Source organism: Thalia democratica, chromosome 7 (assembly GCF_965202585.1).
Source record: "Thalia democratica chromosome 7, ktThaDemo2.hap1.1, whole genome shotgun sequence".
Taxonomy (NCBI): domain Eukaryota; kingdom Metazoa; phylum Chordata; class Thaliacea; order Salpida; family Salpidae; genus Thalia; species Thalia democratica.
Window position 1 is genome coordinate 55398707 of NC_139171.1, and position 19750 is coordinate 55418456.

At 25.8% G+C, this 19750-nt stretch overlaps 1 protein-coding gene across 1 annotated transcript; it reads left to right on the forward strand.

Moving 5' to 3' along the window:
- Window positions 1–1829: 1829 nt before the first annotated feature.
- LOC145841641 (ammonium transporter Rh type B-A-like) lies at window positions 1830–10251 on the forward strand. Its single transcript, XM_082948993.1, has 9 exons — window positions 1830–2010; window positions 2473–2662; window positions 3126–3276; window positions 3876–4020; window positions 4492–4655; window positions 7099–7236; window positions 8151–8284; window positions 8496–8667; window positions 10195–10251. Exons 1-9 carry the CDS (start codon window positions 1830–1832, stop codon window positions 10249–10251), a joined length of 1332 nt encoding a protein of 443 aa, XP_082805119.1.
- Window positions 10252–19750: the final 9499 nt, after the last annotated feature.

Here is a 19750-nt window from a genome sequence, read left to right on the forward strand (position 1 = left end):
CGTTATTTAAACAGTTTTAGTCAATTTTCTGCTTTTTAGAGTTATTTTTCAATAAAGATTAACAAACGTTTTAGGTTGAAGTTTGAAGAAAAAAAAAGCTAAAGTTTATGACTTGCTTATGTAAATTGTTTTAAAAAAGAAGTATATCAAAGTAAACTGTTAAACTAAACTCATATAGTTATAAATTATATTTATTGTTCTTCATGACAAAAATATTAACCTTTGACTTAAAAAATATGTTTTGTACATCGTTACTGTTTTAAAAATGAAATTTAAAACTACTTGCTATTCATAATTTAATATTTTTTATTTATTGAAAATCACTTCTAAAATAAACGCAGTCACTTTCAAGAAATACCAGAAAAATTTGTTGTTTTAAATTTTACTTCAATTAATATTTGTATAACACTTTTGAAGCTATTGTTTATATTTTCAAAAGCTATCAAGTATAAAAAAGCAGCTGTCAACATTCAAAAAAATGAATATAATTTATATACTACTATATCTATAACAAAAAGAAGATATTATTTTCTTAATCATTATATTTTGAATACTTAAGAGTCTGAAATATTTGTTTTAACTGTCAAATACTTTTTAAAAATTTCAAGTTAGCCTATATGCTATTTATTAATAAAAAACAACTTTCATTATCAAAATATTTTTTTTTTTTTTGAGTTTCAATATTGTAATACCAATAATATGTGTATAAATTCAGATGTGGTGTAGATTTAGTGCAAATTTAATTTTTTTTTTGTTTACAGTCAACAGTAAAATATGAACGTTGTGGTTACAAAAACAAGCCTAAATTTTCTTTTTTAAACATTTCCGTTCAAAACAACAAATAAAATTCTAAGTATTATTTGACCCAAGTGCGTATGATTAATAGCAAAAAACAAGTTCGAATAAATAAATCATAATTTGATTTTCAGAAATTCCTAATGCAATAAAACCACGTAAGATAATCTTAAGTAAATACATATATGTGGTTTAAATCTAACGACCAAATTAACATGACTTTTACAAAAATATGCACATACGAGTTAAAACCTGTTTGCGATAATTATGAGATGTTTTAATTGCAAATACAACGTTTACGTGTAAAATTCATAAAGTGGTTAAAAAAGAAAAAAGTTAAGCGGTTAACTGAGCTGTTATAAAGTTAGCGAGGCTGGTTTCAATTTCATTCAAGCCAAACACTTTTACTGAAAGCTGGAAAGTTTGTAACTAGAAAAATGACGTTAGTTTCAAACAACTGATTGTTTTAGCTTACGTATAATAAGCATATGGAATCATACTTAATTATTTGTTATTTGATTTTTTAAGTTATACTGATTAACACATTTAGGTATAAACTATCTAGGAACACTTAAACAATTACTATAATTGTTATGTAAACTAAAAAGTTAAACAAATAGAAAAAGTTTTAAGACTTTATAGAAACTGTTAGTAATTTAAGGACAGAAGATAATTGATTTAATTTTGCAACAGCTTCAATTTTTTCCTAAGCTTGCTGTACTAACCTGAATCTCATACGGTTAACTTATTTAGAAACAAAAGGATTAAAAAAAAATTCAATGCCGAAATGGAATAATACAAAAATAAAAAACCGCATGTCATTTACTTTTCACAGTTAAATTTCTTAAACAGTTAATTTATTAAAAGCGTTAGCGATATAGTTTTATGACAATAACTTAACCAAAAGTACACATTGATTTTTTGGTCAGATTTTATAGTATTAATTAAAAAATAAAAATAAGTGATACTAATCGAAAATTTATTTAAAAGCACCATGCACATTTCCAAATAACTTTCTTTTTCGCAAGTTGAATATGTTTTTTATACACAGCAACACCAGGGGATTAATATCGGGATTTTTATTTGCATCCCAAGTAGTCTTCATTATTTTGTTCGGGGTTTTCATGGAATACGATCCCTATCACACCGGACCCAAGAACAATACGTCACAAGAACAAAAGGATGCTTTAAAGAAAGACGCGGAACTTTACCCTCGTACGTGTCACATTCATTTGTTTCAGTGACATAATTTGTGTAGTAATTTATAAGTTTCGTAAAGTTCAATATAGTTTAAGTTTTCAACTTAGTTAAAACTTAAGACTAATATAAACCGTTATGATGTTTTATTTTAGATTAAATAAGTATTAAAAACGATTTTCCGAAAATTTTAAACATATGCTCATGATCTTTATAAACTTTATATTAATTCACTTATAATTTAAAATAGGTGAAACAAGAATGTTGTTCAGTAAATCAAACTAATATACCGATTAACTTTTACAGTTTTGTACAGCGCTGAAAACAGCTTTAAAATGATACATTATATACTTGACAATCAAATCAAGAAGTTTTCCTTTTTTAAATAAGATCATCTGCATCAATCTAAATCAGTTCAAAAAATAAAAGTTTTAATGACAGTATCTATATAAACATAAAACATTTTATGACGTCACACAGTGTTTCAAGACGTGCACGTGATGATGCTGGTCGGTATCGGCTTCCTGTTGAGCTTCCTCAAACGTCACGGATACGGCTCGCTGGGTTTCGACTTTCTCCTCACCTGTTACGTCATACAGTGGTCGCTTCTCGTCAACGGATGGTTTGGTAACGTGGGGGGCGACGGCACAATTAAGCTTAGTTTGGAGAGGTTTTTAGTTTGTTTATATATAACAAAATTGAATTAAGTTTTTTGTTAAAAAACACTAAGATCAATTTTGAGAGGTTTTTAAGTGGAAACTAAGTTGATATTTAGACTATTAGTTTTATGATCTGTAAGAAAAGCGCACTTTAGAGTGATGAACGATGGTAACTTTTTTGAAATTTTGTATGGTTTATGTAATTAAACGCGGTAAGAAATTTGTAACCAATTTTTAACTGTTTTTTAATTAGATAAACATAAAAGTTAAGTTTTTTATGATTAGTCGAATAACACAACAGCATAAATATGGTGTACGATGTCGTCTTAATTAACACGGTCTATTTTTAATCATCATAACACGATTAAACGGGTAAAGAAATTTATAAAAAAAATTAAGTAGCTGTTTATTTAATTCATTAAAACTTAAACATTAACTTAATTTACTTAAAACATTAAAACTTAAATACCTCAGTTTCCTCCACGCCGATTTCGCGGTGGCTACCATCCTGATATCTTTTTGTTGTGTATTGGGTGTGGTCAGCCCCACGCAACTGGTTGTCATGGCAACTTTGGAGGTGGTGTTTTACAACATTGGTGTCTACGTTTGTCTTGAAGGATTGCAAGTTAGTATTTAAAAAATTATTGTTTAATATATATGAAAAATATGTTTCAAAAGAAACAATAAAGCTTTTTTTTAAACTTGTTTTTATTAGTTTAAGTAGTTTTGATAATGCCCTTAGTAAGCTAGTAAATTAATGCCTGTAAAAACAGACATAACAGCTAATACACCAGGACAATTTAAGAAAATTAAATATTGTTTATATAAAGAATCAATGTAGCATTAAAAAAATAAACTTTCTTAAAAAAAATACTGTAATAAATTCTTAACGAAGAACCACATAAATCACTAATCCAATATAATTAAATAGAATATCTAACGAGATTTATCAAAATTTAAAGCAGAACCACATTTTTATTAACTGAACATTTGTTTCTTATGATGCTTAACCAAACACTTTTGACAGATGCAAGGCTTAGTTTTATATTTACGTCGAACTTTTGAAAAGTTTTAAAGTTATACATAGAGGTTTTCTCCACCCTGTTTGAAAAGCTACAAAACTAAATACTAACATGTTTAAAACTTTGTTTCATACTTATAACACATGACGATTATATCTATATAAATATTAATATTTAGCCGACTAGTGTAAAACTTTATTAGCTCACCGATGTAGGAGGCACAATTGTCATTCACATATTCGCTTGCTACTTCGGACTCGCTGTTTCATTTGTGTTAAGCAAATTCGCTCCTTCTACCAATGAAAAGGAAGGATCTTCCTACCAGTCTGATCTCTTCGCTATGATTGGTTTTTTTTTTCATTATGGGAAATGTTATGATTCACTTGTTTTTAAGCTAAATAATTCAAAATACCATGTAAAAATGTAAATTAAATTAATAAAAAACAAATATAAAGACATGCAGGGTGCAATAGATGTAATATGCAGCTAAAGATACTATTATTCTGATTGTATTTGTACAAAACTTAAAAAATATAATTATAAACATCTTTACAAGCTGTATACTTCTTTTCAATTTAAACCTGTAGTTATGTAACTTTTATTTTAACTTGTTTTTTATATTTTGTAATATCTAATATCTTACAGATCAAACAAAAAAATTAAAAAGTACTTAATTTAAAACTCAATAACTTTGTACTAAAGTTTCGAAGAGTTTACGCATTAGATCAAAACTATGCTTAAATTTATAGACGTATTTTTAAACAATTTTTTGTAGCAAACTAAAACATATTTATTTAATTTTAATGATACAATTCTAGGATCACTGTTTTTGTGGTTGTTTTGGCCGAGTTTCAACGCGGGACCTGCCACCGGGGCGGACAGACAAAGGGCCATAATCAACACGATAATGTCCTTGTCAGCATGCACTACTAGCACTTTTGCACTGTCGGCTGTTTTGAACAAAGACAACAAGTTCGACATGGTTAGTGACGTCATAATTGCAGGATTTCTAGTTTTTAATTCTTAAACTTAGTTAGCTATGTTACCTGGTTGGTAGAGTTATAAAAACTACAAGCAATACAAAGTGGTTAGTTATATTTTCGGTAATTACCATGTAATTTATCTACGTTGAGCGCTATGAATAAAATTAATTGTATCATATACTTTACATGTATGATATATTTAACAAACTAACGTCACGTTGACAGCAGTGCTTGATATGTACAACAAGTTTGATAGATTAGTTGTAATTACTAATCTTACTAACAAAGCTTATGTACACATGTTATTAGTGCAATTTAAGCCCGTTTACTTTATCTTCAGTACTTAGTTTTATGCAATTAGGTAGTTGGTAGGAAAAAAACAATTAGTTATATATATATATTTCATATTTAAAAGAAAGGTTTTTTATGTTTCTTTTTTCTGAGCGCTTAATTGCATCACTGAAAACTTCGAGAAAATAGTTAAAAATATATTTTCGAAGTTTGTGTTTTACATTTTCAGGAGTTTAATTTATCATTTTGTCATAGTAAACTAGATCTTGAACATCGTTTAAAAGTTCTGTGGGGTATTTTTAAAAGTTTATAACACCTAACATACTTTTCAATATAAATAAATATTCAAATGATATTAATTTAAAATTTACACTTGGTGAAAATTACAACAAAGCAAAATTGTTTGATTTCCGTTGAAGTCTAATCAATAATTTTTATGTTTGATTTTTTAATAAATTGTTGAAAAAAAATGTTGCTTGAATACTTTTAAAATAAATAACATTAGTATAAGAAACACAAGCAAGCATTATTATATAATAGATAAGATACGTATTGTCATAAACTTGATGTTTAATGCATCGTGATGCTAGTTTTATACTGCTAAAAAATTTCAATAAAAGAAAATGAAATATTTCAATATAAAGTTGTTTTATAAAAAACACACTTACATTCCGATAAATGACTTTGTGCTAATCAAAATTGTAGCAATTGTTGTTTGTTAAGCTAAAGGCGTAGCTCCGTTAAAAAATATGACGTTCAAAAATCAATTAACGCGAATGTTCAAAGCAAAAGTAATAACAGAATGGTCATTAAAAGAATTCATAATAGAGTTAAGCACTCTTTGTTTTGTAAGCTAAAAACGTAGTACACTTGAATTCTTATGAAATTAAAAAAAAAAACTTCTTTTAATCACAAGAAAAAGTAATTTTAGAACGCTTATTTATTAATTGTAGCGACAAACTTTATTTTCATACACGCTATTTTATTTGATCACTTGCATAGAATTTTTCTGTTGCACATTTAAATAATATTCAACTATAATCCTTTAAAAGCGTATAAGTCGTTAAATTAGATATTCTAAAAATTTTGATTATTCGAATATCGCTTAAACTTAGAAAATTAATAGTTTGATACATAAGTTTCCGGATAATTTTAAGTTTTTTATATACTACACAACAGTAAGGTAATTTCAATGTTAAAAACTTTAAAAACTGTGAAAAAAAACTTTGAGTAAAATACATATATAAATCGTTTTTTAATTTATATTTTATAGTAGTTTAATAATAAAAAACAAAAGTATTCGCACGTAAAAAGCATAAAACAGTTTGTAAAGTAGTTCGACAGATATGACAACAGCACTAGAACTTTTTCAAATAAAAATAGTTGTTAATAAAAATCAAACATAGAATTTTAAATGGTTATCATAAATAAAAAAAAGTTAAGTTTTCTTTTAATGAATTAGTTTATATTTTTCATCTATAACTAATGTACTACTATTACTTAATAAAAATGTGAGTAATTGCAAACTATATAATCTAAAAAAAACTCTAATCAATTTTCACTTGAAAATTGTATATAAAACCGTTTTATTAACTGTTTTTTAATTATTTATAAAAAAATTTTTTTTTGGATATTTTAAACTTATAACTAATCTTTCAAAGCTCATTTTATTTCGTTTTAAAGAGTCTTGATATGATTTTTTTTTCTTTATCAAAATGAGTAAGTCATTGTTATTTTATTGGTTTTTTATTCACTGAAGTCTTACAATTAGTGTTATGCAAAAATTTAAAAAAATATTAAAACCTTGCGGCGGGTTTTAAGTAGCAGATTGTGTAATCAATGCGGTCAAGTAGGTCAAGCTTTCTTTTAATCCATAAAAACAATCACGCCAAATTCATCATAAATAAACTATTTAAAAAACTGTTTGCAAAACCCAGTATTAGCACATGTTTATCGTACTTTAACACCTAATAAAATGATAAAAATGTTTTTACCTTTGAAAAATTTATAACAGGCTTAGCAAGCGGTGTGATTGAAATAGCAGATTGTATAATTAACGAAGTCGATTAATTTAATTTTACATTCTTCTAAACTACTCTTTTTGCAAACTAGAACATTCAAAAGATTATGTTACATTCAAACTTCTCACAGGTGCACGTACAAAACGCAGCACTGGCAGGTGGTGTTATAATGGGGGCAAACGCAGATTTCCTCGTTCAACCGTACATTGCACTTATAATGGGGGCAGTTGCCGGTATTGTTTCTACGCTCGGATACTACTATGTTCAGGTAAATAAAATAAACTTAATAATTTCAAAATAATAAGCAAAGAATTCAATATTCTTTAAAGTGTATAAAACAAACTAAAAGTTTTTAATACAAAGTTAATATTTTTAATTTTCTTGAAAAGTTGGCAATTTTTTTGCCACCGAATTATATTGCTTTGAAAAGTTCGTGAATAGAAATATTTAAATTGCAAAAAAATATTTAAATAACCTCTTTACATTCCAGTAAATGAATGAGAAGAGCAAATCTTTGAGCATTCTTTTTTAGTTAAGGCAAATAACTATATACTACAAAGTTCAATAGTAATATACTTTAATAACTACTACAAAAATGTATTAGTTATTTATAATAAATCACCTTTTAATTTGTTTTTACATTTATAAAAAGTATTTCGATTAAGCAACTAATGCTGATATCAAAAAAAAAAAGTAGAACATTTTTGTCTTTTGTAGACGATATTTTTTTACTTATAGCTTTTGATCTCAAAAATAAACATAAGTCATAGAAGTAGATTACTTTAAATATAATTTTTAATTAAGTTCTGTTTTTCTCTGCAATGGTTGATACAGAATATAAAATAATTTTGTACAAGTTAAACAAAAAACTACGCGATAAAAGTTAAAAATAAAGCACCATGGTACATCTAAAGTTATTTTTTTTGTGTTACAATTACAAAATCTGTAATTACAAATCTTAGTTGTTTTGTTCAACATTTAAAATATCCTTAAAGCAACATACTTAAAAGTCTAAGTACTATAAAGTATAACATTTGTACTTGATTACATAAAACAAATGTTACATCAAAACATATGTTCAGCACCCATCAGCATTAAAAGCTTTGTTTTTTTTTGCATTAGTAGCTACTAAACACCTATAAGTTTAAGATTCAAAGTAAATAAGCAGTGACTACTTTACAGCCACTTCTTCAGAAGAAGATAGGTCTCCACGACACTTGCGGAGTGCACAATCTTCACGGGATGCCCGGAATCTTAGGAGCCTGCATCAGTGCAATACTCGCATCTCTCGCCACTAAAGAACAATACAAAGATAGGTAGGTTGAATTAAGTTAAATAGGTTGAAGTTTATTTAACAAATGTATTTTACGCTATACAAACTTACAGTTAAGGTTTATTTCTGATTTAGTACCATTGAAACTAACTAAATATTTTTTTTTGGTGTTTTTTTAGTTTTTACTCAAGTTTAACTTGGAAGATGCTAAACATAAAAACGAAACATGTTATTTGGTCACGTTTAAATTTCAGCTACGAAATACTGATCAAACGCGAGGATCAAGCCGCGTTCCAAATCTACTCGCTGGTAGTCTGCATAGCACTCTCCCTAGTGACAGGAGCAATAACCGGATTGATCATGTCACTTCCGCTGTTCGACAGAATGAATCATGACGAATTGTACGAAGACCAAGTGTTTTGGAAGGTAAATAGTTCGGAATACGTAAAAGTAAATTGCATTTAGAATTGACATGTTAACGTTTTCTTTTAAACTTTAATTAAGACTGATTTGTTTTACCGTTAGGTGTCAGTTTAGAGAAAAACAGAAATTAATAATTTTACCTTTACCTTAAGAATGAACTTTTAATACAGCTAATAAGTGCGTACTAGACAGGAAGTACGAACCTAAGTAGTACAAGTCTAAATAATAAATTGCACTTCGACTTTAAAATGTTTGGTTTTATTCTCTGGTAAGTATATTTTATTATGATTTTTAAACTTTTTTTTCAATACAATTAGTTCGGTTCAAATTTAGAAGTTACGTATGTTTTAGCTGTTTGATAGGAATTTCTAAAGTAATGATTTTTTTTTATTTGCGTACATAAAATGCTAATAAATGCAGAAGTTAGGTAAGAACTGTAAAAAAAACTGTACAATTCAAAGGTGCATTTTATATTATAAAGCTTACTTTCTTGTGACCAGTTTCCGCTATATTTCATATAAAGGCTCAGTATTTAAACAAATAAAAATCTTAAAAATTATAAAGCGTTTTTTTCTTCACACGGTTCTTTTTTGTAGAATTAAGTAGAAGTAATGATGCAGCAGGGTTTTCAACTGTAGTAGTACGGGAGTGTAATATAGTAGTACTGTTACTAATTAGTATAATGTTATTGGTAGACCTTATAAGAATTCTATCATCAGATTTAACAAGCGTTTTTATTTTGTTAACTAAACTGAACTCATAGACCTGTACAAGGATGTCTTGTAAGCCTCTGAAAAAATTTATGACTTTCTGTTATTGCTTTAGAGTTTTTACATGAACAAATGAAATTAAACCTTATACATCATCTTTAAGTTAATAAATTAAGCTAGCGTATCTATAAAACTTTAGCAAAAATTGCATAATAATACTCAATATAAATAAAAAAAAACAGTTAAAGATCGATTTGTAACAAAGTCACAACTTGTTTTATTTCGCAAAAATATACAACGAGTACTTTTTAATATGGTTAACAAATTTTGCAAGTAAAAGCTTACACAAAATGAGTTAGACGCATAAGATAAGTTCAGCCGAAGTGTTACGCTAAACTAAGTCATCTGTTTATTGTTTTTTTTTCGGATTCTTATTCAAATTATCTATTTAATTTAATCACCTCAATAGCTCCAACTAACGGTAAATCTTGAAATTATGTTTTAAGTATCACAATGCAAAAATCAAAAGTTTATCGACTTGACTTTGTTTTTATTTATAAAGTTTTTTTGTTAAAATACCGTAGTATAATAAATATCTGAAAATTTAGTTTTAATCTATCGTTGAAAATGTAAACAGTTGCAAATATAGCAAAAAGCTTAAACTAAATTTAATGATTGAAACAGACGTAACACTAACGAAAATAATCTATATTTTATCTTTAAATATGACAACTTAACTTAATCTGTTTAAAATTTGTAAATCAAAAATACACAAATTTATTAAAATAATTTCTAATATTTTACAAGTTTTTTGTTACAGTGCGAAGAAAATGATGACATTGATGAAAACAAAACAGAACTTCAATCGATGGCTTGAAAATCTTGGATGATTTTAATTTTTTTTTTTATAAGGTTTTAGCTAAATTTAAACAGTATGCTGTATTTTGTCTATCTCTGTTTAATATAAAGTAGAACGAATTACTAATATTTCTTTTATTAAGTTACAACTTACTTTAAATTCTTTTAATCTTGCAAAATAGACCGTTGTGTTTTCAGAAACATTTTTATTTGTTATTAAAAGTGTATTTTTAAAAAACTATAATTAACTTATTGTTTCTAATATACGTAATTGAGAAACTATAATTTTAGAATAAAAACTCACTTACTTTTTAATGATTAAGAAAGCACTAACTAAACATAAAATTATAATTTGATATTAAAAAATTACCTTGCTATACTATAAATAGTTTTGAAAAATTCAAATAAAAACTTTAAAAATTCTTATAGAAACTTTTAAAAGGATAGCAAATAAATAAAAACTTATTCGGAATTGTAATAAAGACGGAATTAAGTTATAACAAACTAAAAATATATTACACATTTAGTTACAAAAAGTCAAAAATTGAAACAATACTCATTTTTAATATTAATCATAAACACAATACTTAAAAAAAAAAACAGTTAAAGTATAATTTAATTAAAATTAAAAGTTTTGTTGTTGTGTTGTGTTTAACTTCTACAAATTTTTCTTTTAGATATCAATGAATTATATAAAGATTTTAATTATTACAAGCAAAATTTATATAAAACAAACTATATATGAAATTAAAATTTAATGAGTAATATCTACGTTAAGGATATATTTAACTTAATGGTTATAAAATAATTTAGTACAGTATTATTTTTAGTTTTATAGACGTAGTCTGAAACTTGAAAGCAACTATCGTTGTTACTTTTTAAACAAATGCTTTTACTTATCACTTTATATATAGACGTAAACTTAAGGCAATTTTTTGTCATTAGAAATATTTTTAAACAAAATACTCAAGTGGAATTTCTCACGAGGTGGATTTTTTTTTAGTTTAAGCGTAAATATAAACTATTTAAAATGTTTAAACTGGTTTTAGAAAACGTTTTTTAAACTTTTTTTCTATAAATTAAAAAAAAATTGTTGTTATGAGCTTTTTAAAACTTTAAAAATATTAAAAATTAAAACATAATAACGCATAAATGCTTGAATTTATAAAAAATAATATTTTTTCTATATATTCAAAAACAATTATTTATAGTTAAAATATGAACATACTGTTTCAAATTGATATGTCATTATAATAAAAAACATATGCTTTATTTGACATTTAAAAACAAACAATACACAGAAATTTGATTATTAACAATCAGCAACTTCTAGGTATTTTTTAATTGACGACGTAACTCATGACCTGTAAACTTTTTGACATCAAAAAATATGTACTTGTTTATCTAATTAAACGAACAATAATTACTCAGAAAAACGTCTAAGTACTAGTCTATACTTTTTATTAAATATAAAATTAAATGCCTAAGTACATTATAAAAATTGATTTTTAATAAGCTTAAAGAAATTTACTTCTTTTCATAACACTTTTCTGAAAACTAGAATATCATAATAGTTTGTTAGAAATTATTTTGCTTACAAAGGTTTTTAACGTAATGTTATTTACAATGGTTCATTAAAGGTTTTTCACACCTGACAGTAGATCATGTATTGTACTTGAACAAAAAGTTATAGTCACATACAATGTAATCAATTAAATAAACAATTATTTTAAAAATGTATTTTTTCTACTTGAATAACACTTGAAATAAATTGGTATAAAAAATATATAAATACCTAATTGTAAATTTCATTTGAATTTTTTTCTGCAATTCATGGAAATTTTTATAAACTTTGATGCACCCAAATATCATAAACATGTTTTTATTACATACGTAAGAACTCGTTGTTTTTTAGTTGTAAATTTATTTATACAGAATACGACGTTTGACACATGTTTTCATAGTAATATAACTTAAAAACATCAATAAACAAATAGCTATTAAAAGTTCTTTATAGTTCTTTACTAATTCTATTACTAGCTTATTAAAAAATAATTGATAAAAACTTTAAAAACTTAAGCTTGTTAATTTCAACTTAAAATATTTCAAGGTAGTTCTCTTAATCTCTTAGTATGTTATTTAAAACATAATAAATAAAATGGTCAATAATAAACTTTAATTATACGGTCAAGTAACTGCTTGAATAATTTTTGCTTGAGAGATTGATTAAAAAGGCAAAACGTATTAATACTGACAAATTACGTAGTTGAATCGGCTGATGTAAACTGATAGAAACTGTGTAGACTAATATACCATGTTCTGCTATAGATTAACGATTAAACTTTATATATGCTCTAAATATGATCCTAGAATAAAATAATATTCCAAATTGTTTTTAAATAAAGAATGTAAACATCTTATCATTTGAAAAGAGAGATATAATTGGTTTTGATATTTATCTGTGGAAAATAAAAAGTATTGTGTTTTGTAAACTTAAATATTAAGAATTATTATGCACTATTTTTATATGCCTGCATAAAAAATATTACTTGTGTTTTAAATTACACCTTTAAAAAAAAATACTAAGTGGAAACACTAATATAAAATATTATCATATATTAGAAACTGTCGTATAAATAGTTTTGAGTAATATTCTTACTGCACTATATAAATAACTAACAAAAAGAAATTTGTAGTTGTTAAACACCCTTTAAAAGTCTACGTTATTTAAGTCTATTGTAAAAACTATGCAAACAGATATTAAAACCGAATCCAAACAGGTTCTGCATAGCTTGCAGTTTAAATTTGAGTTTATTTTCTTACACACTAAAACACGTCTTTTAAAAGGTTTAAGAAATATTATTTTTTGGCAACTAAAAAATAAAAATTAAGTAAATAGCCTGAAATGTAAAACTCGACCATGAAATCAATTAAAACACGTATTTATTTTATACGCAGTACGTTTCGTAACACTTTGTATAGGAATTCACGTCGTTTACAATGTCGTAAAATTGTATGAACTGGATTGCATTGTTTGGAGTAATCTAATTTCTTATGCTTTATCAAAATCAACTTAACCTTAAACTCATATTATTTTATTTTTACGGGAATTTTTTACAGTTTTCAATTGGAGTTAAGTAGTACTTAGTTAACAATAATTTAGTATGTTGAATATTTTTTTATAAAGACTTATCAAACTTGTGTTTAAAAAGTTTATCATCGGCATCTATGTACAAAAATTGTAAGTAGTTTAAAGTTTTTTTTTGTTTTAACAAAACGAAGTCTAAGACTTCTGATAATAAACTTTAGACTAAAATTGATACTTTTTTTCTAACAATTGTATTAAAGAGACGTTTAAACCAAGTTTTTAAGAGTCTGTATGACGAAATTCTATGCTTTTGAATACACAATTGGCTGTTAAAATATTTAATAAGATAAGTGTAGGTTTAACAATTGCAACTGAAGCAGTACACTTTTGTTATGATATAACTTGACACTAAATATCCTAAAATTGCTTATACAAATACATTTTTATAAAAGTCAAACAAAATAATTTTTTAAGGGAAATTATTGTTGTATGTATTTTTTCAAATTTTAAACTAGTACTTTCAAAGTTTAGTTTGATTTATTTAAGCTAATCGTAAATTATATCTAAGAAATATTGTAAAGTTGTATTCGATTGGTAAAATATTTTTTTGTCATCTGCGAAAAGGCTAATGTTGCTGCTAACATCAACTTCTGAAGTTATATCATTTAGAAACTTTTTAACTAATTAACCAGACAACTATAAATTTTGTATTGCAATAATAACTCGTTTTTTTTCAAATGGAGAGACAGAGTCAAAAGCTTTTACTCTGTATAGAAAACTTAGTAGACATATTGCTTAAATAAGGTACCAACCAAGAGTATTAGGAATCTAGTAATTGAAAACAGAACGTTCAGTTAGGGAGAAAACTAAATTGTTTAAGGAATATAAGGTTGTTAAAAACATAAGATGATCAAGTATTTTTATATAAATTATATGTTGAAAGATTCTGCCAAAGCTACTTGTCAAAAAAATTTTTATGTTATTTGGAGGGTTATAATTGCTACCTTTTTGTGTATTGGTATAACAAATAAATTTTCCATTGTTTTTGGCAGAGAACAATTAAAGATTGGTAATATATTTATAAATTATAGGATAAGTAGTACGTTTAATAAAATACGAAGGAATATTATCTGGTGTTCGTACCATTTTAATTTTCAATTAATTGATAAACTTATTTATTTCATTATTGCTTACAAAAAAGTTTGCAGTTCTAGACTATTTTCACAAATAAGTTAAAAAATTTTGTTTTTATTAACTTGTTAAATTCGTAAAGGCCTTATATAAAAATAAGGCTTTGTTATAATCAGATTTAATTGTAAAATTGTATTCGTTATACAATACTGAAAAAGCAAGAGCTATCTTAAGCTTAGATTTTTTTCTAAATTCTCACGCTAAAATGAAACAAAAAAAAAAAAAATAAACATCAAGTAAATCTCAAACACCTTTACACTTCATAAACTATCAATATTTTTTTTTTAATTTAACAATTGTTTAAAATTGAAATAAAATAAAAATATTTTTTTAACAACTATATAATGCTAATTTTAACATCAAGAGAATAAAAGTAAAAATTAACACTTTAGATTCTTGTTTAAAAGCCTTAATAAATTAAGTTTATCTTTCTGTTTAAAAATTAACAAAATTCAGATTGTTTTTATTTAAAGTATTCAAAATTGTTTTAATTTAAAATTAGAGTAGGTGTATTAATCTAGTTAATTTAAATAAACTAGCTTTAAATCATAATAATTATGAATTAATGTATTGTGGTAAGTTATTATATTGTTTTACGTAAAACTTCAAATAAAAACTTTCAGTAAAATTTCACAATAAAACTACTATTTTATTCATTCGAAACAACTTGCGTTGTTTAATAAAAAATCGTCTAACTAAAAATTAGAAGCGTGCAAAAGGTAAGCTCCGTTTAAAATTGACTGATTGTTGAAAATTTTCGCAGTTCATAAGTATATCAGTGAAAACATAACGATGTGCAAAAACGACGCTTTGCAAAAATATCGCCATGCAAATGTAACGTCGTCCAAAAGTTTTGACGTGTAAAAGTGTCCCCTCGTGCAAAAGTGACCCTCCGTGCAAAAGTGACGCCGTGCAAAAGTGTCCCTTTGTGCAAAAGTGACCCTCCGTGCAAAAGTGTCACCTCGTGCTAAAGTGACGCTCATGCAAAAGTGTCGCCGTGCAAAAGTGTCCCCTCGTGCAAAATTGTAAGAATTGTTTCATAGGTTTCATGTAAGAATCGATCAACATGTTCCGAAAGTCTTGAAAAGCTAGCTTGATGGCCGTTCTGAGAAACCAACGAAAAAATACTTCTGGGCGATTGGGCAACATTTGTTGGACAATCCTGAGTGTGTTTTGAATTATAAAAAGGACAATTTTTCAGTCTTAGTGAGAGCGGAGAACTCTTTTCAATTACATATTCTGAAAGCCTTATGTATTGAATCTTTAAGGCTCAGTTTATGTGAGCAGAAAAAGTTCGTATACCAAACTAGACTTTTTAAATCCATATATTTATAATTTTAAATTAATTAGTTTCTTGTTAAATTTTATTTTTAAATAGTTTTATTTTTAAATTTTGTCGCTTGTTTATTTAGATTGTTTTAAATCTAACGAGTTTTACTAGTATACTAAATGTGTTTAGCATAAGCACTTATTTAATTTTTAACATTTGATTATTACGTCATTTTATATCTTAAAACGTTTTAACTTCAGTATGATTTTATTTCAATTTGTATTCATTCTAATTTAATAAGAAACTATTTCTGATGAGCCTTACTACGAAAGTACTAAAATGAATTTAAAGAAAATGAAATGTATTTTGTTATATTTGTTAAATAAATTACGCACCGGAAAATAGCTGATCAAATAATTTTGTATTATCACTGTAATTTAACTTTACAACTATACTTTTTACAAATTATTTATGATAATAAATAAATGAGACCACAATGATGTTCTTTTTTAATGTACTATTTGGCTGAAAACTTTTTGTAACATCAAAAAGAAGCAAGTTTGTATCAGCAAGGTTTACAAAATTCAATAAATTCTGGCCTATTAAAGGTAAAACTGTGAGAATATAATTTTAACCCGTTTAAGAAAACCTTCAAGTTAAACCAAACATGGTAGAATTTGCATCGAATTTGCAAAACTAATATTATATTACCAATTTTTAAAATCGGTGAATAGTTTGTAATTTAGAATTTTGTTCGTGCATTTGTCCTTGTTTCTTGCGTTTCGGTTTTCGTTGTTGTAAAACTTTTGATATTTTTTCAACCAATTAGCCAACTGCCTATCACAATTGCATTTTTTAAAGCTGTCTCTGTCTCCATCTCGTATTACTGTTTTGTTTTTAATATACCATTAAAATGTTTTAATTAAATGCCTCAGCTTACAATTTTAAACTCTAACAACGCAATTTTTAACAAACATTCTTTTTTAGCCTTGTTACTACACTTACAAGCGTTTTTTTATGAAGTAAGAATACAAAAGATAAAGAAAAATTTATAAGATAAAACATTTGTTTAAATGTCTTCAAAACAGTATAGAATATCCATACATTTAAAAAGATAAGCATTTAAAACTTACTGCACGTATTAGTATTGGTTTTTTCATTGCATTTTGAATAGTAGCTCACTTTGTTATAGTTTTTCTTTATTTTATCATAACATCTATCATGGTAGTAACATCCCCTTAAATTGTTAATAGTAACCAAGTTTTCTAGTTTAACATTAGTCATTTTCGTGGAAAAAGTAACAAAGTTGTTCAATATTCAGTTACGAACTTTTAAATTTAAACTTCTACTAACTGTTCAAAGTACATCTTAAAAACTTTTGAATCTCTAGTTTAAAATCATCAGTGCTACTTTAAAGTATCATATAATTAAAAAGTATTGCAACTTTTTTATAAAACCTTCAATATTTATTGAATTTTTTTACTGTTGTTAACGTCACTTTTTATAGGTCGTTTTACATCTAGTTAATTGTTCATGTTCAAAAATCACAAAATAAAAACTGATCATAATCAACGTGAATACAAACACCATAAAACATTTTAAGCTAGAGCTGAAAAGATAAAAGACCAGTTAAAACTAACAGGTCAATAACGTCCAAAGGGTAGTTCAATCCCCCGACCCCGCAGTGACAGCCGTAATTATTGTAAATAGTCGCACTAATGGGGGCGCCCCCTAAAAAGTTCAAGTTCAACCCGCCGGTGGCGCAGTTGATCATCTTTCCTAAGTTCCAAGCATTTCTTTTGTGGCATGTCTTTACTTCCTGTTTGTATTTATAAACATATTACAAACTTATAAAATAAGTATAAAGTTTAATACATAATTTAAACTCGATTTTTACAAAATTGTTTGTTAGAGTGTAAACTTTGAAATCAAAGTTAGTAGAAGCAGGCAATAATCTCTAAATTTTCAGGTTTTTACATACTCTAACTATTTTGTTTTACCTAATTTTGACTGCAATGTTATATATTTTTTGAATGTCTATGAAACCTGTAAACTGTTTCAAAACTATTTTATTTCTTACAACTTTCTAATTTATTAATAAAACATTGTTTAATGATTTTTGGTTGAGATCAACTTTTTATTGCAATAAACGTTAAATTTAAAATCTGTTGTAATTAGTTGATATTTAAATTGACTAAGTTCAAAACACTTTTAGTAAGACAATTAAATATAGTTCTAATTATAGCTGTAATAAGGTTTGTTAAATTAAAGTTGATAATTACCAAGTACAAACTTTCTAAGAACCATATTTAACTTTTTTTATATAAAATTCTTTATAACCTCCTTCAATAATTAAAAGTCCTGTTTTGTTAGATTTTATATTGTGCAAAAGTATAAACTATAGAATAGGAGAACTAACATTACTAGACAAAGAGGTTTTGATCGTTAAGACAAAAATAATCCACATCAAGAAACAAGATTTCTTTTTCATTACGAACTGTTTGTTTTTAAACTTATGTTCTACTCTTTGGTTTTTTTTACTTTATTATTGAACTTCTATGATTTAGTTCATAGTTTACAAAGTTGCAATTTACAATAAATTTTTGAGCAGTTAAAAGTTGTATCTGTTTAGTAGTGATGTCATAATCAGTAGATCAAATTTTTTGATGAGTTATTTGAATAGCATATTATTATAATAAAGTAAAAATAGTAAATTATTCTGACTTGAATAATCACTTATGCTTCGGTAAGCAGTCTTTGATAAGTCAGGGACTAATTAAAATTAGTTTGCGGTTCAAACTGTACAGTAAAAGTCTTCCGCGGGCCGCACAAACATAAAATAACTGTATTAACATATAAAGAACACTTTTATAACCAAATATGTAATAAAAAAAAAAAGAATAAAACACTAGTAGTTTGTATTCCTAGAGTTAACATGTTTTTTTGCTCAAGTTAGAAAACGTTTTAGCTGAAAATTACATTGCAGGCCGAAGATTTTCGTATGGTGGGTTTTGTATATTGCAGAATCTTGTACCTACCTGTTTCAAAAAATAACTCTATCATCATATGTTACACTAATTTATTTTATGTAAAGTAAACTTTTTTTCTGATAAGCACACATTTAAAGTTTTTTGTACACTAATCATCTTATTGTACATGAAAATAATAAAATAAGGTTACAACATAATTATAAAAGTATCATTTTTACATGAGGTTATTTTTTATTTTATCAACGAAAGTTTTTAGAGTTTATTTTTTTGGCTTTTAGAGCTAAAAAACCTTTTAAATTTTACTGTGTTTAGTTATTCCTAAGACAAATAGCTTCTTCAAGTAGAGCAGTATAAAACAAACATGCAAAAAAGTATATTTTTAAGCTTTTTACTGCTTTAATAATTGATTTTTGTCAAAAAAGCGGTAAAATATTAAATACGGTGGTCGACAATTATTTAATTTAGTATTAATGTACATTTCAATCTTTATTTAATATGTATTTTGATTCATAAAACTACTCGATCATAAATTGTTAAGTAAAATCATATAAGCTACTTATTAGTCAGGTTATTTTATTTCTGGCAATGATGCTTAATAAGTCTTTGAAAAAATACTTAATATATATGTTTTAAAATCTTATTCGTAAATCTGTTTTAAAGTTAATTTTACGTTTCCTTGGTTGCTTCTAAACTAAGGGTTAAAGTTTCAAGCAGTCGATCCAATTTAATTTTAAAACAATTGTCTCATATATAGCATTTGCTGGTTGAATTTTTCGTTTAACAGCAATATAAGCAGTCAACAACATGGTGAGTCACGAAAAATTCAAAAGAGGTAAACAAACAAAACCGTGAAATTTGAACTTAAATGGGAAATAATACATACAATCAAACACCAAATGAAAAGTAATAATACTTCGAATAAGAATAAACAAAAGTTTTACTTGCAAACACATTAAACATAGTTAATTTTTTAAACTTT